At 37.7% G+C, this 23,845-nt stretch overlaps 1 protein-coding gene across 1 annotated transcript in view; it reads right to left on the reverse strand.

The window, feature by feature from the left end:
- The window catches only part of MALRD1 (MAM and LDL receptor class A domain containing 1), a 355,452-nt gene extending 341,866 nt beyond the window's left edge, over positions 1-13,586 (reverse strand). Inside the window, exons 1-5 of the mRNA XM_072955135.1 lie at positions 13,531-13,586; positions 11,527-11,616; positions 2,216-2,368; positions 1,223-1,328; positions 405-772 (exon numbers count right to left, since the gene is read on the reverse strand). Coding sequence (XP_072811236.1) covers positions 405-772; positions 1,223-1,328; positions 2,216-2,368; positions 11,527-11,584 — 685 coding nt within the window. The 5' untranslated portion in view covers positions 11,585-11,616; positions 13,531-13,586. The remainder of the gene's footprint in view (positions 1-404; positions 773-1,222; positions 1,329-2,215; positions 2,369-11,526; positions 11,617-13,530) is intronic.
- Positions 13,587-23,845: the final 10,259 nt, after the last annotated feature.

Genomic DNA, 23,845 nt, shown 5'->3' on the forward strand with positions numbered 1-23,845 from the left:
TGCTTTTACTTATTATTTGTCAGATCTCAGATAAGCCCCCACCTCTAGAAAGTCCAATGTCATCATTATATAAAGTTACAGCACTTCCATTTATAAGTCCTGTCAAAACTGTCCTTTTACACTTCTTTTTTAATATATGAATAATATCCATCTCCTCAACTAGACTGTAAACTCCATGAGGTCAGGGACTCTGTAATCCAGCTCATTACTGTACCTCTAGGATCTAGTTCATAAATCTACGTAATAAATACCGATGGCTTGACTAGTGAATTACTCACACACAACATTCACCGACTTTGGGACAATGCTGAGGGGCCTTTGGCTTGACTGACCCGGAAACAGGGAGCTAACCAAGATGGCCACCGCCAAAATGAGTAGGAGGGACCAAAAAGAAAAGCACTCACCACAGTCAGCCTCATCCGTACGATCGCCACAGTCATCCACCAGATCACATAACTGCAGCTTCTCTATGCAAGCCTTGGTGCGCGGACACCAGAAACGATCTGGCCCTTCGCAGCTCTCCACGGCGGGCGGCAGAAGGCAGTTTTCAAATCTGACATCATCGATGGCTGAGACCCCATCATAAACGCCAAGGCTGACTTTATGGAGTGACAAACGGAAGGGCTGAGCAAGGCGCCCAAGCTGAACGGTGGCCTGTGACCACTGGTCGCCCTGGTTGTATAAGACCCTCCAGAGCACCGTGGACTCACTGGCTTCTTCCATGTGGAGCTGTAGCTCAGCTGCTCCCACGGAGAGGCCACAGTTATAAAACCTGCAAAAAACAAGCACAAGACACAGAAATGATTGGTGGATTGATGGAACAGCCTCCATTGCTAACTCTGAGACTCTTCCACTCACTCAACAGGCAATTAAAAATGACTTATCATAACGGACGCCTTTATTTCTCGCAGTAACTGCGGCCGCCCGCTTGCAAGAGCTGTGGTGCATACTGTGACTCTCAGGACCCTGGGCACCTTTCTCAGAGAGTTCAATCCGGAACACAGGAAGCAGTGTTAATTAAATTAGAATCCATTGTTTCATCTCAAGAAAGAACACAACAAATGCTGATAATGTGCGCCTAAGTAAATGCTAATTGTGAGGATCTAAGGCCACAGCCATTTTTAAAGCAAAGCCAGGAAAAATTACAATGTCTGCTAATTGCAGGGGCATGCCTGCAACCACTGGGATGCTAAGGCAGCTGATCACTGGTTTTAATACTTACCAGAAGGAAAGTGTGCATCCGGTTCCTGTCTGGCTGAAAGTTGGGCTCTGGAGTTTGGCAAGTTGTGATAGGCTGTTGTTCTTCTTTAGAATGAACATAAAGTGCCCTATTGGGATACAGAAAGAAAGTGTAAGTTAGCCTACTAAATTCTAAAACGAGATCTCCATCTGTCAACCCTACATTGAAGACTATACAACAATTTAAAAAATCAATAAAAGTGAGTCAAATTTGTTCTTATAAATATTAAACTATTTATTATCTAGAGCTAGGTCAAAATGATGCCAAAAGCAACTGATAATCTCAGTTAATCTCATCAAAAATTCATCTGTACTCCATCCCCAAAATCCATAAAAGAGAGGTTCTATATTGACAACATACGTATAATTGACAATATTCATGGTCCTACTATTTGTTGTAGTAACGTGGAAATGTACTGCTGCTCTTTCTCTTCTGAGACCTGGGCAAAGGTAAACCAAAGGACAGATCTTCCTTGAGTTAAGAAGTTACGTCTGATAAACCCATTGTAAGCTGAAAATATCTAAGTCCAAAATGCATTTAATACATCTCACCTACCGTGCATCACAGTTTAGCCCCACCTACCTTAAACATGCTCAGAACACTTACCTTAGCCTACAGTTGGGTACGATCATCTGACAAAAAGAAGCCCATTTTATAAGATAGTACTCAACAGTTCATGTAATTTATTGAAAACTGCATTGAAAATGAAAAAGGGACTGGCTGTAAGTGTACTGGTCATTCACCCTGGTGATCATATGAATGAATGACTAGGAGCAACAGCTCATTGCTCAGCATCCTGAGAGCATCACTGGCAGACAGCTAGCCCAGGAAAAGGTCAAAATTCAAAATGCAAAGAACAGTTTCTACTGAATGCATGTCTTGTTGGCACCATCATAAACTTCAAAAACCACTGAGTCAAAAGGTCCTACGTTGGGAGAAGTCCATAGGTTCAGAGCACCCCTGCATGTGTCTTACCTTGAATTGTGTTGTGGGTGTGATCCCTGAGTGGGGCCTGCAGCTCAAAACTAGCAGAGAGTTTACTTGGAGAGCCCCACGTCCAGTCGAAATCATCACCAGCAGCCGCTTCAAACCAGCCACAGCTGTCTGCCTCAAAGTCGCATTCGGAAACTGAAGGACAAAAATGTAGCTTTTAGACCCCACACTTTAAAAAGGGTAGACGGAGCTCAATGGTAGTCACCTTGTTAAGCTTCCCCAAGAACAGGAAAGGCACATTTGAGTAAAGGCATATCTGATTCCTGCCAACCCTCAAAAAAAAAAAAAAATCAGAATTGTGCTTTTCAGACTGGAAACTGACACGGCAGAATTATCAATTTTAGAATACTTCCCAAATATTCTTTCTAAGAAACAGCCTCATTCAGCCATATTGCTGACAGAATTGCCAAGGGTGCCTAATTTACTCTGATGCTCAGTTTCTCTGCACTATTATATCACCTGGAATTGTTCTGACAGCGTATTTTACACTAAACCATAAGCAGTCACTTGTAAAAATAAATTAATATTTGAAAAATCCAGGCCCATTATATTTAATATTAAGTTCACCTCTGATTTTTCTAGAGCTTAATATTTCCCAAAGCATTGAATGCATCACCTAACTTGCACAAGGTGGAATAATTTGACCCACTTTTCAGGTAAATATGCTGAGAAATAGTTAAGTTCCACAAAGACATTCTGGAGGAGGAAGAGAAGAAAAAAAGGGAGAGAGAGAAAGAATGGGAAGTTATAATCACATCAGTGTTGAACTATAGCTAATACGTGGTCAATACCTAATGTAGAAGGCCCTGTACTGAGGGCTTTATATAAATCTAATTCTCACAGCAGCTCTTTGGAGATGGCATTATTATTGTTGTTTTTTCAGAGGAAAAAAGGGAGGTTTAACGAAATAATTAACTTAACCAAAGTTACATAGTTAGAAAGTTGTAGAGACTGACTGAAATCCAAATATTCTGACTCCTAGTCTAATATTCTTTCTGCAACTATTGACAGTAACTGTTCACTGTCATTAGATTGGGAAAAGGATAAACCTTTTTGGCTTACCTGAATTTGCTTAGTGTGAATGTTCAGACATCACTACAGACCTCAAATTTACTTTAGAACAAATTTTATCTAATAATTTGTTGTCATTTGACAATAAGCCTAGTAAACAGCATACACTGTAGTCATGGGGGCTAGTCCCAAGCCAGTGGATGCCTGAAACTGCTGGACAGTATTGAACCCCACATATACTATGTCTTTCCCTCCACATACGTATTTTCACTGATGATAAAGCTTAATTTATAAATTAGGCACAGTAAGAGACTAACAACAATAAATAATAGAACAATTGTAACAATATAGTATAATAAAATTTATGTGAATATAAAAGTCAGGCACACAAAACCATGCAATAAAAGGGCATTATTAAGAATTGATACATGAGAATATTAATAAAACTGGATTTGACTTACATCTTAAAAATGGATAAGACAATAGAAGTGACTCAAAAGTGACTGAGGAACAGGATATCTTGTGTAATGAAAGGTCTCTATGAATTTAATTAAATAACCTGAGCTTAGCCCCACAGATAAAACTGGGCTCTTACCGAGAAGTACAAAACATCTAAAATCATTTGGTTAGTGTGAGGAAAGAAATATATTAACTATTCCAAGAAGATACGAATAAAAATCTAACAGGATAGAAAAAAAGTTAACCCTTTTTTAAAAAGTCGTTATTAATCTCTGTCTATTCTTGGGCAGAGAACAGTAAGCCCTTTTTAAATCATATTTTCTGTTCATCTGTATTACTATAGTACACATTTCATGTGATTATTATCTCAAACATTCTTCTTCAAAAGTTCAGGTTAGGGAGGTGAACATGAGTTTATTACATGTCTGTGCTATGGTTCAGTCTTGTTCTGTGGTAGCAGACACAAAATGAGAGGTTACTGGACATTTTCCCACATAAATAGAATGAAGCAGAATTTCTGTTCTCATTCAACAAAATGTAGGGAGTTCTCTTTGTATTTCTGAACTGGTAAGGCCTTGTGATATGCTTGAATTATTTAAGACAGAGCTAGTCTCAGACATGATTATCCTAATCTGAGATTATGTTAACCTTATTCAAGTTTAAAGACAGTTAAGGAATAAGAGAATATTTTCCAAAAATAATGACAAAATTCAGGAGAAAACCAAGAAAGGAAATCTGCACGTTAAAACCATCCACAGACACAATAATAGTCTAAAGATGGTAATAAACAAAATTAAAAATTTTAAATAATGTCATTTAACAGCTTTCTTCTCAACTAAAATAATGCTTTTTTAAAAAAAAACACTGATGCTTCAGATACTGGCACCTTCTAAAATGTATATGATTAACTGAAGAAAAAGTGATGAGGGAAACTTGAAGTTCACTTATTCTTTGAAGCTGAAGGCTAAACACACAGGATATTGTCTTTATAATGGAACTGTCTACAGAATGTCCTCGTCCAAGATTCATGACACACGAAAATCTTTTTGTTCAACTGGAGCGCAGTGCAGCCCTACAGTTATTTCCAGGCAGATTCTTCACTCCTCTACTTATTCTACTTATTCATCTCTGAGTGCAGGAAGGGTACCATTCAAATTCAAAAACTGCTTAAATACCCTACTCACCAGCCTGGCATGAGTAAGACGACAGCATCTTCACCGATTACAATGTTGTTCTATTTCCCTCGCCTCCCAAATAAAATTTGCTTAGGCACGCAATCACAGAATGACCCTGTTTCTTGAAGACACTCAATCCAGAGTAAGTTCCCACTCACTTGAACTCGCCTCCAAATCACCCAACACAAGCCTAAACCCTGTAACAAGTTTCTCCTAATCCTCTCTTGCTGAGATGCCCCAAAGGTCCCCATGGTAAGTCACCTTCTTTGCTCAGCAAGTACCAATACGCCTCACTTTCTTACAGGCATTTTGTTGGTGTTCTTTGATTGACGAGCATTAATACCCTCCAGGACGTCCCCAGTATAGCAAGCAGTCCTTCTGTTCAGCCAGATCCTGTAAGTCCTGTCTTCAAAATGCCACAGTGGCTCCCCATCTCACTCATTTAAAGCCAGTGTCCTTGCAATGACCCATAAAGTCTTAGCTGAATGGTTCTCAAACTTGGTGGCATGTTAAAAATCACATGGGGAGCTTTAAAATGACTAATTCCTGGGTTCCACCTCCAGTGGGTCATCGGCCATGGCATCGAGAGCTTTAGAGGCTCTCCAGGTGTTTCTCAGATGCAGCCAAGGTCAAGAACCACAGTTCTAGCTGGGTTGCTTTTCTCTGATTTCATTTCCCTATTATTTTTTTCGTATCATCACTCTCTTCCAGCCACATAGATCATTTGCTATTGCTCAGACTCACCAGGTACCCTCCTGTCTCAATCCCCTAATTCTTTCTTTCTGCCTGAAAAACTTTTCCCTGAAATCCCCTCAGGGCTTATTTCCCTTATCTCCTTAAATCTGCTTTAAATCTCCTTGTCCTTGAGAGCTACAATGACAGCCCTATTTAACATGGCAAAGTCCTTCACTCCATCATTACCCTATGGCCGTTACACTGCTATTTTTTTCAGGCTCCTCTCTACTAGGAACCAAGCTCCAAGAACAGAGGGATGGCTGGCTGTTTTATTCACTGTAGAATCTATACGCCTGGCATATAGCAGGCACTCAGCACCCTTGTTACAAGAATCAGTGACCTTCCTTTTTCCAAAACAAAATTTTTCTCATTTCTCATTTTCCCCCAAATTCTTGATTAGATTACAGAGTTAGGCCTACTTAGCTGGTCCCCCAATACAAGCCTACATACCAGCCCATCCACTCCTAATTTTTTTACTAGGTTTCTTTTGTCATAGTTCCCTAATTGTGTGTTTCTCCTTAGGTTCAATACTGGACCTTTTATTTTTCCTTATTTATATTTATACTTAATTGCCTCTCAAATGAAAGGTAATTAAATATCCTACTTGATCTGGAATGGAAAACTTCAAGTGCTGTCACCATACTACAGTTTTAGTTTAAAACAATGGATCTTATCTACACCGTCTCTGTGGTAAACTCGTCACTATCAAAGCTTCAAATATATTAAGTCAATAAAAATAACCCAGGAACTACTTCTCCAGCTCACTGCCCTCTTGTTAGTGCCAGAACTGTCCAAATTACAGACAGTCATGATCTCCTCCCTCAACCCGACATCCCCTCTCTCGCTCAGTCTGTATTTAAGGACTCCAGATAAAAATTAGTATTACTTAAAACACTCCTTTTCCCTTTCTTTCAAATTCAATCATCAAGTGTTTCCTTATTCTATCTCATAAATTTTTATTATGACATATCTCTACCTATCAGTTCAGTCCATGATCATGTCTCATCTTCACTCTGAAACTTCTTCCAACTGAAACCATTACTTCCACACTCTCTCTTTCAATTCATTCTTCACACTGCCACCAGAGTGTAAAAATGTAAAGATCTTAAAAATTCAAAATTGATCATGTAACTTCTGAAACATCCTTACATGGCTTGCCTACTATTTAGTATGATGTCCAAACTCTTTAACATGGGGGGAGGGTAATGCTCAGTGGTAGAGCACATGCTTAGCATGCACCTAGTCCTGGGTTCTATCCCAGCATCTCCATTAAAAAATAAATAAATAAGTAAACCTAATTACCTCCCCCATAAAAAATTTTTTAATAAAATTTTCTAAAAATCTTTAACATGATTAATCTGGTTTCCAATGATCTCTGTGCTTCTCTAGCCATTATACTCAAGCTACAGTTATTACTTCAGTTTCTTCAGTAGATCAAGAATACTTTCCTCCTCAACATTCTAATGCCTAAACCACAGTCCCATTTCTTCCATTTGTAATCTGCCACTTACTTTTACCTACCTACTCAAACTCTATCACTTCCCTTTAAAGTGTAATGCAAGCCACATAAATATAGTCAACTGATATTGACTTGACAAAGGAGCAGACAATACAATGAAGAAAAATAGTCTTTTCAGCAAACAATACCTGGAATAACTGGACATCCGCATTATAATTTATTAACTAGATTTGAGTGGCAATAAATTATCATGGTTTTCCTTATGCACATATGTTTAGGTTGTCTCACTAGCTTGCTTTTGCCCTCAAGTAAAAACTCCTTTTGGTGTTCACCATACACACCTAACGTGTTGGAAATGCTCACTCTTAAAACAACAGGCACTGGGCATTAGGAGACAACTAGTCTGTTTTAAAGCTTTTCTTATAAGCGCCCATGAGGGTGAAGGCATTCTTTGACAACCTTACAAATTTAATCTCCCTGGGAGACTCAGCAGGTAAAATGAAAATCAGCCCTGAGATCCAGTTTGCACGCCCATCTCTACCTTTTCTGAACTGTGACCATGACCGGAGCAAGGGCCACTACATTCATTCCCCGTGTGCCTTTCTTTTCTTAGCTCTAAATTAGTCAATACATATAAACACATGTCAAACAATGTCAGATACAAAATAAGTGCCTTGTACATGTGTAACAGAATTTATATTATTATCATACAATCTTTCAGGTGTCTTTAAATCTATACCCCCAAAGACAGGAGTTACATTGACAATGGAAGAAAATGTAAATTTCACTATCCCGTGGTAAAGTTGTGCAAAGCAAGGAGACATGGATTGCTAAGGAAACTTGCTGCTGAACACGGAGGACCATTACATCTCCTTATACCTCTTATCACAAACATCACTAACGTGGAAACAGAAACAAAAGGGACAAGAGTAGAAGATGAGAGAGAAAAGACAGTGACTGGAGTAGGCTGGGTCTACAAGCGAGCCACATTTACTTCTGGTTTATAATTCAGAGTGAAGAACAGTGATCCTGCTGAAAAAGGAAATCCATATAAGCTCAAAGTAATGACACTCACAAAATCTCTCCATAGATACACTTAATAATGCAATTTATTGAAATTTAATCTTAAATAATCATAGGAAAAGACTTTCTTATTAAATTTTCATTCTCATATAGATTTTTATTTTTTTATTTTTATTTTTTCTCAATAATTTTTATTCTCAATAGAGTTTTCACCTGACATTTATTCTCTATTCTATCACCTATTTTATTATTTTATCTCCACTGTTCTGAATTTCTCTAATCTGACAACAGAATTATCTGCAGGAAAGACTGATCAAACCATCATGGGTTATTTACCAAATGTTACTTGTCTACAGCAACATTTTTCTTTTCTCCCCCTAGTGATTACTGACTCCATAAATAAGAATGAATACACTTTTTCTCCACTTCGTGGTTTGATGTCACAGAAATGACGAGCCTTCACCAGGAACGTCTTCCCATTCCAGTCTTTTACAATTATTTCTGTCTAGGGAGGTTTTTTGTTTTTGTTTTGGGGTTGGTTTTTTTTTTTTTTTTTTGCAGTGGAAACAGTGTCTAAATTGTAACTTGGGGACAACAGGGAGAAAAGAATGAGAATCCAGCTGACTAAGAAAAAACAGCAAGATAGCCTTCTTTCTGCAAGGACTTACACATTGATACACATTTAATGAAAATCAAAGTTGCTAAATAATTCGCAAGTTTAGGTTTATTTTGAGACACATTTTTCTCTTGCAGTCAGGCCTACAGGAAAGAACCTAAGATAGAAAATAGCAGCTTATTTTCCCATCTTTTATTAAAATAAGCAATTTGTGGTTACACAGAGCAGTGCATCTTAGGAAGCCTTTAATTCTATAATTAAGTTTAAATATGTTCACTCTCACAAAAAAAAAAACCTTCTCAAAAACATCTTGTTTTAGAAAATTAGCAGAAAAAAGCATAGCCCTAATTAGATTGCTCGCTCTCACACATGCGTGTGCACACACACACACACACACACACTCTCAATAAATATAGAGCAGAAGAAACACAACTACAGAAAATTCAAGCTTTCTCCCAATGCATTTATATGATGAAAGGACTTTGTGGGTCTCAATGCAGAAGACAATTGCCACTAGAAGGTAGTGCGTTAGTAAAAACACAGAGACGGCTTTCAAAGCATCAACACACACTCTCCCCTCAGCGGTGGAAATGCCCGTGTTTAATGCCCAGATTTGCCCATTTAGCAGATGCAGTCATTCAGGAAAAATAAACTACCAGTATTTAAGTCTGAAAAAGTAAATCAGAAAAATAGCAAGTCACTCCTTTTTCCTATACTATTCAACCTGTCTTTGTTTGAATTCAAATACTAAGTATTGATGTATGTCTGTGTGTGGTTTTTTCCCCATGAGCAGAGAGTAAAGCAGAAAATGAGAAATTGTGGAAGTCTATTTTTAGGGAAAAAAAGCATATGCACTTCCAACGAACCAGTTTTTAGGCAGAAATAAATTACAGTGCTCAGAAAATGTTTGGGAATATTTAAATACTTTCACAACACAGAGTTGTTGAAAAAGAATGTGCCTTTCTCATTTAATTATGTGTTACAGATTAGAATAATTTATACATATACAGACATATATATATATACATACCCTGTTTACCCAGTGCGGACATGACAAAGCATATCGCTGATACTATCTGACACTTGAAATCTTCACTTCGCAGTATATAATTTATTTTTGAGAACTACAGCCAAGTTCTATGTAAAGTATTATCACTTATTTTAGTCTTCAATAAAAACTAAGTATTTGTTCACAAAAATGGGAACTTCTGAATAGTATCTTCATGACCATGAGAGAAGTTAAAGCAGATTTCAAAACGTACTCCTAGCACAACAAAACTGGAACCCTTCTAAGTTGCTGACTTAGCTGTTTATTAACATAATTTGACCCCCCAAAATTGGCAAAATGCACCAAGTATCATTAAATAACCACTTAAACCAAAACTTCTACTTTTTAAGAATCTATCCTAAAGTAATTGAAAACAACACTTTTATCTAAGAAAACTAAAGAGATGTCCTTAAAAATGTTGCCAGTACCATACTGATTTCAATAACCTGTGCGGGGGAAGTGGACTTCCCAGAGCACTGTGAACGTCTAAGCACTCCTGGCCCTGACTCTGCTCTCTGCCTCCCACGCTGGCCCCCAAACCCTATTAGGATTTGCCTTACTGATGCCAAATTGCGCTTGAGAGCTATCTGCATAATTTTAAACATTCTCTTAAATGGAAGTACACAGATTATTTACCAAAGATTTTTCATAAATGTCAACAGGAACGCAGATACACAATCACTCTGGCATGAACTTTTCTGATTTGTTGTCAGTCAGATGCACAGTAACAACCTGGACTTGTGACTGTCGTCCAAAGTACAGCAGATGAGGAGGGACAAGGCAGTGTCATAGGACTGAACCGTTAACCTGTGGAAGCTGGCAGAATCTCTGGGTAGACCGCGCCAGAACTGGGTTGAACTACAGGACACCCAGCTGGTATCCTGAGCATGGCTTGGTGTTGGGAGCACCCCTCCCTACACCAGAACTGAGTCCACGGAACACAAAAGATGGAAATTTATCTGAAGACAACAAAACCACTAATAATTTGAAAGGATACATGCACTCCCATGTTCACTGCAGTATTATTTACAGTAACCAAGATACGGAAAAAACCCACGTTTCCACTGATAGATGAATAAAGAAAATGTGGTACATACACACAATGGAATAATATTCAGCCATAAAAAAGAAGGGAATCTTTGGCCATTTTGGGTAACATGGATGGATCCTAAGGGCATTATACTAAGTGAAGTAAGTCTGACAGTGAAGATAAATACCGTAAGATGTCACTTATATGTGAAATCTAAAAAACAAACAACAACAACAAAAACCAAGGTCCTAGTTCAGGAAACAGATTGGTGATTGCCAAGGGCAGGGAATTGGGGGATGGGAGTGGGCAAAATGAGCAAAGGGGGTCAAAAGGCACAAACTTCCAGTTATAAAATAAGTCATGAAGATATAATGAAGAGCATGGCAATTATAGTTAATAATGCAGTATTGCATATTTGAAAGTTGATAAGAGCAAATCTTAACAGTTCTCATCACAAGGGAAAAAAATTTGTATAACTATGTATGGCGATGGGTGTTAGCTAGACTTACTGTTGTGATTATTTTGCATTATAAATATCAGATCAGTAAGTTGTATGTCTGAAATCAATATAATGATATATGTCAATTATACCTCAATAAAAATTAAAATTCGATAAAAATTGGAACAACCGAAAAAAGAAACATTCTTCATCAGACAACTTAAGTAGTACACACTACAAGCAGAGAGCACACACGTACACACAGATCTTCGCGGAGTGAGTCAGGACTGCCACTCACCACAGCTGGCTCCATCGGGGCAGTCAGGTGGAAAATCACAGACCTTGCTGGATGACATACAGCCTGCGTCCTCATGGGTCACAAATCCAGCTTCAAAATTAAGAGATGGAGAGACGTTTTATAACATCTTCTTCTCCAACAAATAAATGGAATGCCTAATCATTTCATGAACACTAGTTTTTTAATATACTGAGGATGAGGAACTTTAAAGTTTTAATTCAAACACAGGGTCTCAGTAAATCTCTGGCCATTCTGCCCCACAAACATAACATAATTCACAGTCATAAGGTGTGGCACATTTTTAAACTCCTTTTCCACCCCCATCCCTAAACTCCTGCCCAGTAGTAATACTAAATTCCATGAAGGAGATCCTATAACTGCCTGTTAGATAGATTTGCAAAATCAGTAGGAAAGGTTTTTTTTTTTCATTGTGTAAAACCATTGGCCTTTCAGGAATAATGCATATAATTTTGGCCTAATGAGAATTATGTTCTAATCAACTAAGCTACCATTTGGAGAGAAGCACACATAAATGAGTTTTGAGTTAATTTGTGAAAAGAATTCTCTGTGAGATCAAGTACTCACAGAGACTTCTGCTGAGGTTAATTTTAGTGATAACTTAAAACCTTTAACCACACTTTAGCTTCTAGAAACATTCTCTTCAATGTCAACTTTAATGCCTTCCTGCTATTCCAATTCTGGTGATCCACTATTTGATTAGGAGAAGGAAAATGTTTAATTAAATAACAGAAATAAGGTAATTCTGGTTAACCCTCTGAAACTCATTAATGGTTAAATCTGCTGCTTTGCATTCTTTAATGTCTATCAAAACCACACACACTGCTTAGAAAGGTTTATTATAAATTCAGGACACACGTTCTGAATCCTATAAATGCATGTTAACACAATATAGTCAGCACATAGAACAGACAGCCTCACCAATGAAAAATCTTTTAAAAAAGGGCTTTAATTAAAAATTCTTTAGCTCAGGTCTCAATTCAGAATTGTTTCTCCTATATCACACCCTTGATTTAGCTCCTGTTAAGAATGTAACTTCTCCTCTCACTAAATTTGTTTAAGGAAACATAACTTCAGAAGGTATGACATGCCTGATTTCCACAACTAATTGTTTTTCACATAAAGAAATTAAGAAAAATGAAGTGTGACAGGTTTCAAGTGACATTTTTTAATATTTATTCCTATTTGTTAACTGAGACCTAAACGTGGGGGTGTCAGAGAGAAACATCAATTAGTGTAAGCTAACAAAGTAACTGCAGACACAATGCATACCGTTTCAGCATCCTCTCAAAACCCAGTGGTTACATTTTGAAAAATGCCCATTTAACTACTATATATTTAAGGAATATATGTTCTTTAATATATATATATATATATATATATTAACACAATATACTCATCTCTTAATTGAAAATCTCTACAAAATATTTAGCGAAAGAATTAGTCCAACTACATCTGTTTCTTGAAAAGGCTGTTTCAAATTTAAACACAGAATTTTAGGATCAAATGTGAAATTCTTCATTGGCCTTAAGTCACTTTTCCAAGCATAGTCAATTTTTTTGAACTGGGTGATCCTGAAACATGACTTTAGTTATCTATTTGCTTGAAGTGCCAAACAAAATTAAAGTAGAACTGAATTTCTAAAGAGGTGTTTTTAAAACATGCAAAACATTTTTAACTTCTTTCACAATTTTTGTAATTTAAAAAAATCTGTATATGACAATTCTAGCCACACATGTAGAAAGTTATTGAAAGACAGTCTAACACCTGGACTGTAATATATCATATTTTTTACCTTTTTTAAAAACAAAACAAAACATGTTTTAGTTTTCAAGGACAAGTGACACAATCCACACCCTGGTATGAGGTATTAGTGTAGTTAGTGAACGACATTATTGAAAGATTGAAATATAGCTTATATTTGGATATCAAGAACTGATTATTTCAGTGTTCAATATTGCCACAACCACAAGAAAAAAAACTTACCTTTGCTCTGGATGCTACTACTTGGAAGGGGCTTGTATGAAATTTCACATTCCCGGGATAAACTGATGTCGTCAAGAGCAACGGTAGCATTTGGTGATAAAACAGTAGCTTCTAAAATCAACTATAATTACAGAAAGGTAAATTATTAAAAAATATACTACAGAAGTGTTGAAATAACGTTCTAGGCCAAAGATAAAGCCACTTCTGTCCTGGGCTCTACGTCAGTAAACAAAAACTTGGATAACTTGCATGTCCCTTTAAATGCTCCCTTGAAAGGATACAAATGAACTCATCTACAAAACAGACAGACCCACAGACACAGTAAACAACCGTATGGTTACAGGGGAAAGGGGGTGGGGAGGGATAAAGTTGGGTGTTTAAGATTTGCAAATGTTAATCATTATACATAATAAAAATAGATAAAAAAATAAACTTCTGTATAGCACAGGGAACTATATTCAATATCTCATAATAATCTTTAATGAAAAAGAATATGAAAACGTATCTATGTACATATGTGCACTGTGCTGTGCCCCAGAAATTGACACATTATAACTGATGGTACTTAAATAAAAGATGATGATGATGATGATGATAATGATAATAATAATAATAATAATAATAATTAATAAATGCTCCCTTGACCAGAAATGCAGTATATTCAGTCAGTCAACCCCCAAACTTCAAGCCAACCCTAGGCTCTGTATTTATTTCCTTGTTCCTTCTCACACCAAACAAGATTGGCTATGTGGCCCCAGCCAATTTGGTATTTTCTGTTTTTCTCTTCCTCATTCTTTATTCTTTATCCTACAAAGCCTCCTGCCTTCCACCCCATTTTGAAGTTCTCCAAACAGGGGCTGCTTGCTGCATGATGCATTGAATAAACCTCATTTATATCATCTCAATTGTCTTCTTTAATCATTTTTTAACAAAAGTAAATGTCTTACAATCATATTTCTTTGTGTTAGAGAAGTCCATTTGCATGTGTCCCAATCTTCCAATCTAATTTTAGAAAATTGTTTTGACCAGAACATTCAAATTAGGAATTTATAAAGTCATAACTGCTTTGACAGCATCTTATGCAACCTTAACATCTTAGGTAACCTCGTTCCAATTAGAAGTTGTAACATTCATCACTGCTGAAGGGCCGCCTTCCCACTGGAGCCATTAAGAGTCATATGCATTTAAAATGAGCTCTTTGGGGTAATCAACTGCGTGGTTTACAACTCAATTTAATTGAGATATGAATTCATTTATAATGGGTCTGCCGGAGGCAATGATTCATTGCCATATCAGAATATTTAAATACTTATTATACACATTATATACACATATGCAGAAATCTACTCAGTGAGGTAAATAACCACATACAGCGGTTAATAGCATTCATATGCTAAAGCACTTGGAGGCATCTATCTATGTTTAATTTATTCTAACACTGTGAATAATGACTGATATAATTTGTTTTCCCTTGTTAATCACTCACATTATTATGTTGTTATTCGGAAGCAAGGAAGGAAAAGGAAGGAGAGAGGAGGGGGAGGGAGAGAAGGAAGGAAGAAATTATGTCCAGGGTCTTAAGGACACATAGTAGGACCAGTCCAGGACACAGCTAGTAAGATACCCATGTTATCAGGGCTATAAGGATCTCGGATCTTAAAGATCTCACAGTTTACTTGACATGATACATTAACAACTAAACTACACCATAAGAGCTATATGAGAGATTTGTATAAGATGCTGTGAGAATCAAAGAAAAGCACTTCCATTATTCCTGCCAAAAATTTAAGACAGAATTTGAGAAAAACATTTAGTAAAGAGGTAACAGTAAACTTCAGCTTTAACTGCTGCCTAGGCCTGTTACTTTGAGAAACTGGTAACATAACAGGCAAAAGCAAGGAGGTGTGAAAGTGAGAAAACTTTGGGGGTTGTAGGATGATGGGGTGCAGGACATGCTACCCCCAAATATGGCACCTCTGTGCATAGTGAATGAACTTGAGAAATGGCATGTGAGGGATGGACTTTCTGACATTCCTCCAAAGCAGATCATCACACCCTCGCGTGAGAGGTGGCCTCCCTACGCCGGGATATCCTCCTCGCCAGAGACAAAAGAACACAGGGGAGAACGTGAACAAACAGACCTTGCTAAGTTTCCCCTGGTTTACTACACATGGTATCTTATCTTTCTACAACTGTCCAGTCTTTTTCAAACCCAGTATAAAAACACTCAGCTTTAACTACTTCCTCAGGTCTTCATTTCCTTACGAAGGCTCTCACATCAGGTAAAACTAACATGAAATAACTTTATACACTTTTCTCCTGTTAATCTGCTTTGTCGGTTTAATTTTGAGACTCAGCCAGGGACCCTAACACGGTCAAGGAAAACTGCTTCCTCCCCTATGTTAGGAGTACAGGATTTTTTCTTTTTTTGCCTAAATGAATTATTGCCTAAATATTTGTTAAGAGAATAAATGAACTGAATAACAGATGTGCAGGACTGATTGCATGAACAGGTGCAACCCAACTGGAGAGCAATTTGATGGCATCTATTCAAAAGATAAACAGCACAGCCCACAAAAATTGAGCCCACACCTCAGTGTTCGCCCTAGAGAGAACACACACGCAGGCCTGGGCAGGATGCTCACTTCAACGCTGGTTTCCATAGCAAATGAATCAGAACGACTTAAATGTGAATTAATAAATAAATGGTGACATAGGCCACGGACTACTAAGCCAGTTAAAAAAAAAATCTTATCTCGATGTACTAATATGGAAAAAACTTCAACATGAGTTTCAGAGTAAAAAATTGAATTACAGGAAAAAATTTATAACATGATACTACTTAGGCTAAAAACACACAGTAATTTAGATTTCTAGATACAGGAGGTACACATATACATATTAAATAAATAGAAAAAAGTCTAGAAGTGAAAATAAACTAATATTTACTGTTGTCCTATGGATAAAGACTATGATGGAAGGTGAAGGACTATTGCTTTATCGGAAATTTTTGGTATTTTATTATGAGATGCATACAATATTTACAATTTTTTAAACTCTGATTAGAGCTAGTTTCTGCAGAGCCTTGGCCAGGAAGTTTGGCCTTCATACAAGGGGCATAAAATAGTAACAGGTTTTAAAGAAAGATGCTGATGAAATATTTACAAGCATCGTCATTGAGAAATAAATTACACTTAGCATCATTAGGTTATTGTAATGTATTTGGACAGCTTTAATTGGGAAAGATTTTTCCTTTTATTCATTATTATAATACATCCTACATTGCAGTTAACTAAAATACAGATGTTTAATTCTTCAGACTCATAAGACAGGCATTTCGTGGCCGCCATATTTGAAGGGCCACACTGCTCAAAGAAAAGCTGGAGAAAAGACAGAATGTGTGGGGCACTTCTATATCCCTAGAGAGGTACTTGCTCCTTCCTTTCTGTGAATGGAGTGGGTGGGCTGTGTGGTATGGCTGAACTATGGGATAGGTCTTTAAAATATGGATACATCATTTTGTCCAAAGAAAACCTACAGGCTCTTTCAGATACTCATACTAAAATGTTAAGTACAAAACAACTTCCAAAGCAAAATAAAGATGACATTAGGTCATCTACACCTTTGCTTTCTTACTTCTGAAATAAATTCAGGGCTATTTAATAAACAATTCGACCATTAATTAAAATCCTCCAAATTTAAACAGAGAAAATTGTTACGTGAATTTAAAAAGAATGTATCTTACATATGTAAACAATATCACCTGATGATTCCAAAATCATCTTAATTACTCCTGTTCTGTACTGCTTGTTTTCACCAAGCTGATCTTTTGATTTGCCACCCAAGGCACTTCCTTTGGGAACTACAGTATCAATTGATAATCAGTAAGTGAGCAAGAGGTTGCTTAGAAGGGATGTTTCAAACCATAGATAAAGGAAGGGTGGAAACCTCATTTTATAAGATTCTCAAGGTATTTTGAGAATTCAAATTTCGAATTATACACAGATATCCTTCCCTTCTAACAGTACTTTTCAGGATCTTGCTGATTTTTATTTTATTCAATTATATTGAGTTAAGTACATTGTATTACTCCCTGAGGGAGCAAAATCATTTCTCGTTTTTGCTTTCAGGAACCACAGCAACTTGTGAATATTGTTTACAATCAAGTGACTACTTTTCACATCTGCAAAACCGAGAGACGCTTTTCCAAAGAAATACTCGGCTAAAATTTTGGTTCTTTGGTATCTTGTTTTATAAAATGGGAAGAATGAATAAATATGGATCTAAGAGGAAATGGAGACAATAGGAATAAAAGAAGTAAAAATTGGATGAGAGTGATTTTTGAAGCATGATGGCGGTATTAATACTAAAATTGACAGCAGACTTTCACACAGCAGGCAGGTTTACTTGTCTTAACCCCGTGGACATGGTGCTACTTTCATCCACCTTTTAAAGCAAAGGAAACAGAAACTTAGAGAGTTGAAGCTATTGGCTGAAGGTCACATATCTATTGAGAAAAATGTGTAACCTGAGCCATGACAGATGATGCTGCCCTCTATCACTATAATGAAATAGATACGTGGTCTTTAGCAGATGCTGCAGACAGAGCCACCTGGCCAAACAAGATTTAATGAAGCCCCCAATTAAGAAGACCGAGGACCGAGCAACTTTACTGAGACCAGACCCGCTTTTACTTCATGTTATAAATCTCACCCTTCACTGAATCTTCAAATAATGTAAGGAAATGGTTATTGATTTGTATCATTGACTCTGATAAAAAGTGAAAGTGGTATCAATCACTGTGGGGAATTTTGCAAGAGGGTCATTTTAAGATGAAATCTAAAATATGACGCAATTATGTTCCAGTAGCAAACTCAAAGACAGTGGATCAACTGGAAATCAATGGACAGTATTCAGAAAAGTACCACGTCCAGATATTAAAACTAAGAGCAGTTGGAAAAAAAAAAGAAATTGTAAATTCCATGAATAAATGGGTAAAAAGCTGAACATATAAAATGAGCAGACCAACTTACGACAGAACAAAAAATTACTATTAACTATTCTACTTACAGGCTTCTAATAAAAACTGCACAGGAAATGGAGAGAGTATTGAAATGTCATCCATTTGCTGTCCTTACAGAATAAACAGGAAGCCTCGTCTTCTTCCACCAGGAAGAACGAGAGCCCTATCTAACCAGGGATGCTGATTTGCTAAGGAACTCAGAGCAATTTGCATTCTGTCGTCCTGCGACGAGAGACACCAGAAGGACCACACTGAGCATGACTTTCACGGCTACAAGAGAACACAGAAATCACAGCGGTCACACAGTCCAAAGCCTCTCTCCTTTCCAGTGTTTGGACTGGACTGGGCGATGTCATATAAATAGGATCAGAGTTTAGTCACATTGAACTGATGGCCAGGCAACGACTAAGGTCACCCTTAAATGATTCAGTCCCCTAAATGTAAAGTGTCAAAGGAGCCTGTTTCCAAGAAGATAAATGTTATGTATTTGAATATTTAAGAGCTAGACTGATGGTTGATAGTTGTAATATCTTTTCTGTTTTGTTGATAAAAGATCGAAGCAGATTTGCACCGAGCTAGAATCTGCATGTTTCCATAGTTTGGAAAAGTCACTTAAAGAAATATAGTATTAGCATTTTTGTTTCCTATAGAGGACAAAATCTGTATCATGAGAGACAAACATAAACCACAGAAGCAAACAAAATGTTCATATTAGTTAATTCCGAGTTGTGAGGACATGGGTGTTGGCCTCTCTCTGTATCTTCTAGTGTTCGAAATAGTTAATAATATATGTTATACTAATATATTAAATACTACTGTGTGCATCTGTGTGTATTCATAGATCTTGTGTGTGTGTATCCGTGCATAAAAGCTAGACTGATTCCCACCAGAATGTTGACACAGGTCCGCAAGTCCTTATCCAAAGTCGTTAGGTCCAGCTGGGTTTTGAAACTTGAAAAGTTCAGAGATGAAAACGGTCATCTAAAATGTATCGTGTGTCTTACATGCTCCCCTCCAAGAGACTGGGGGCCACACTCTGTAATTGGCTCACCATCACTAAAGGAACTGCCTACCCCTGGTTCTGGTCAGTTTAAATTTTGCCTCTAAATTTGTTTTCCAGAAGCTCATTGTTTTCCAAATTGCTGGTTAGAGGCTGTGGACCTGCAGCAGCTTTCTGGATGGCAAAACCTGGGAGAAGAGTTTTTATTTTTCTTTGTAGTCAACTGTGGTTTCTAAAATGAGCGTGTACTTCAGCCAAGTGTTAGGATTACAAACGACAGAACACAGGTGCTGAGTAAACTCCTTACCATCTCAGGGGTGAATCAAACACGGCTGAGGCTTAGCTAGAACCCAGGACAATTCGATCCCCTTGAAGGTCAGAACAATGAAGCACAGGCTGACTGGTGCCAACTGGGAGCCCCCAGTATGAAAGAGAAAAGCCAACATGTGGAGCTAATCAACCACGAAGGTGGGTGAAGGGAGAGAGCAGAGCAGCAGAGCCGAGCTGTTCAAGAAAACATCACCAAGCCGAGGCCGCCAAATTATGAAATCCCACCAAGCCGGTCAGTGTACAAACCAGTTAATAACGCCCCCAGCGAATGAGAGCAGTCTCGGTCTGCCCTGCAAAACAAAGCAAGACCAAGATCCCCAAAGAAGAAACATGGAAGAGAAAGAAAACTACACTGTGCTGAAATTCTTCAATCATAGTGACAGGTTAATGGGCCTGAGAAAGGAACAGCACGAGTTTCAACGCCTATTTCTCATTGTCAATTCTAACAAAGGACATCCTGGGGTTTTCTGTTTTTTTATTAAGACTTTGAGAGCAGTGTTAGGTTCAGTGCATGACTGAGGGGAAGGTGCAGAGGTTTCCCTTATACCTCCTGCCTTCACACAGCCACCACCTCCTTCATCATCCACACCGCCCACCAGAGTGGGACCCCAGTTACACCTGAGAAACGTACACTGATGGACCACAATCACTCACGGTGAAAGGTTTCCCCGAAGTGTGAGTCCTGAATTCTCTAGCAGAGTCAGCTGTTCTCTGGGGGGGGGGTGTCAAATATCTGCCTGCACACTATTTACAACAGCCAAGACACAGAAGCAACCTAAATATCCATCAACAGATGACTAGATAAAGAAGTGGTGGTATATTTATATAATGGAATACTACTCAGCCATAAAAAAGAATGAAATAATCCCATTTGTAATAACATGGATGGACATGAAGATTGTCATTCTAAGTGAAGTAAGCCAGAAAGAGAAAGAATAATACCATACAATATAACTAATATGTGGAATCTTTAAATAAAAGAAGAAAAAAAAGAGGACACAAATGAACTCATCTACAAAACAGAAACAGACTTGCAGACAAAGTAAACAATCTTATGGTTACCAGGGGAAAGAGGGTAGGAAGGGATAAATTTGGGAGTTTGAGATTTGCAAATGTTAACCACTGTATATAAAAATAGATTTAAAACAAATTTCTTCTGTATAGCACAGGGAACTACATTCACTATCTTGTAATAACCTTTCATGAAAAAGAGTATGAAAACAAATCTATGTGTGTATATATATACATGACTGGGACATGATGCTGTACACCAGAAACTGACACATTGTAACTGACTATACTTCTATTAAAAAGACTTTTTTTTAATACATGCCTGCAGATTCTACAGGCATCTTCAAAATATTTTGCTCTCCATCCATTGTATTTATCTCAGTTGGTTTGGAAATGAGGACCAGATGAGATGTGTTATTTTTCAGAGGCTCCTAACACCCCAACAATGACCTTACCTCCACGTCCCCATTTACAGAGGAAGAATTGGAAGCACAGAAGGATTAAGCCACTTTCCTGCCAGGCTCGAGCTCGTCTTCAGAGCTACCAATTTAGCTACATTCTCTTTATCATTCAGATTCCCCTCAAGTATGGTTTCTATTATCACTATGGTTTTCACAGACTGGGAAATCTGAAGCTCAAAGATAGAATTTATGCAATCACTTAGCAACCTATGGGTTGAGCAGAGATCAGAACTCAGACCATCTACTCTAAAGACAGTGAGTTTTCCACCACGTTCATTCCACCACCCAATCTAGTTTCTAAGCGACATCTTTTCCAACATCATTGAGAAGGGACTCATGTCCAGGAGGGTGGAAGCTGGGACATCCATTGGACAAGCTACAATTGCCTTCTTTAATTATTAACCAAGAAAATGGCATAAAAGTGTGATAAAATCCTCAACATGAAGGGCAGCAGAAAATGAGGCAACAGGATTAAAATAAGAGTGCAGCTCAGATTTCTTCCACTACCTCATGTAATCCACCATCCTCACTTAAGAAAACGAGTACTTTCTGCTAAATTACTCTTCCCTCTACCATCCTATTCAGGTCTTATCTCCACTTTTGCTTTGCTTCCGCAAGTCAAAATAACCTTTCTACCCATCCCTGATTCTGAATACACTTGCTTTATTGATATCAGATAAATTTATGAGATGTTATGTGTTATACCACTGTCTGGAAAGATAAGCATCTTCTCCTGAGTTGTATTAATTTCTCATGTGCTCACCTGAAAAGGCAGCGTAGACTCTCCAGCCTTCGCAAAGAGATCGATTTTTGCTCGTCTCCACTGAGATTCGGAAATTCCGATTAGATCACCTTGCTTCTGCAAGTCCTCATCCAGCGATGTTCTCGTGAAAAGCGAGAGATGTGAATGCTGAGACAAATAGTACCAAAACCGCACCTGGGGGGAAATGTGTTTGAATGATGTAAATATTCCATTTCCCAGTCTCCAGTAGCTCTTCTGTAATTAAAAATACCCCCAACTACTTTGGTTTCAAGTATCTTTGCCTTCATTCACCTCTCTCCCAAACATGCAGGCCCAGAAAATGCTAAGTTTCTGCCAACCTGTGTATTCCCTCCTTAAGAAAAGGCTGAAAGCACCTATATTAACTGGTATTTTTAACACATGCCACAGAGATGCCTGAAGAAATGGGACATGAGCATCCTGCCAAGACAAGCCTGAGGACACGCATCAGTCCACTCCATCATGGAAATTTCCCAAGACTTCTCTCTGTGGCTTCTTATGAATCTGGAAAGATACACATTCTGCATCTGATTCAAAAATTACAACACGACGTATTACTATTCATTCTCCCTGAGGTCTCAAGGCAAGGAAAAGTTTTCTCAAAAAAAAAAAAAAGGTTATCTTCTCAGGTAAAAGAAAACTACAATGAATCAATTCCTTCTCTGTTGTGACATCATCAGAGAACTTGGAAGAGCATACGGTAATGCTCATTGACAGTTTAATCCAAGTCAGAAAACATTCATTTGGAGGTTAGGGAGCCTTGATCATTCTGCTTCCTACTCACCATCAATGAGGACATAATCTAAAGTTTGGACGGGTTAACTCAGCCACAGAGAAACAAAGAGAAAGGAGTATCTTAGGTGCTGATACCACCAGCTAGAATGTGGCATTCAGCACTATCCTTTATTCAACCAATATTTACTGAGCATTTACTAAGAACTGGGCACTGTGCGAGGTGAAAATTAATTCCCTCAGTGGTTGGATGGTCTACTCTACAAAATATGTCAACAAAATCCCTATAAAAGCAAGTTCAGACACACATCAATATTTTTTTCTTTTGATTTTGCCATAGAGTCCCAATACTGCATGTTTCAAATACACACACACACACACACACACACAGACTATAATTCATTCAGAAATGAGGCCCCTCAGAAATGAAATCATTCTCTTTGGATTCAAAGTGACTCTTTTTCAGTTTCACTACATTTTAAATTCTTGGTTTTTTCCTTCATCATTACGCTTTTATTTTGTACATGGACCACTGTTATTACATATACAGGCTGCCCATTTATTTCACTGTTGGTACCAACTTCAATAAAGATGAAAGTTGATCTTTTTTTTAAATGCTCTTGAGAAAAACTGTTCGAAACACCAAACACCATTCTCTGTTCCAATGTAGTGCACGTTTTTTGCAATGTTTACCTAACTGCCACCGCCTGATTGAAACATTCTTTCTGGTCATCCATTTCATTTTAGATTTTACTACCACGCTCCCCTAAACTCAGACCTTGACAGGTGAGTGAGAAACCTAAAGTCAAACGGAAGGGTTTAATTAAATTCTTTGGAAAGGGAGGATATATGTTCTGCAACTACAATTAAATTTTAGATCCCTGCTGTAGTTTCAGCACGTTCCAAGCTGGTAAATATGCAAAACAGAGCTTTAAATCTACTTGTACAAGAGATGTGCATGCCCACCCAGAATTTCA

This window comes from Vicugna pacos, chromosome 35 (genome assembly GCF_048564905.1).
Source record: "Vicugna pacos chromosome 35, VicPac4, whole genome shotgun sequence".
In the NCBI taxonomy this organism is placed as follows: domain Eukaryota; kingdom Metazoa; phylum Chordata; class Mammalia; order Artiodactyla; family Camelidae; genus Vicugna; species Vicugna pacos.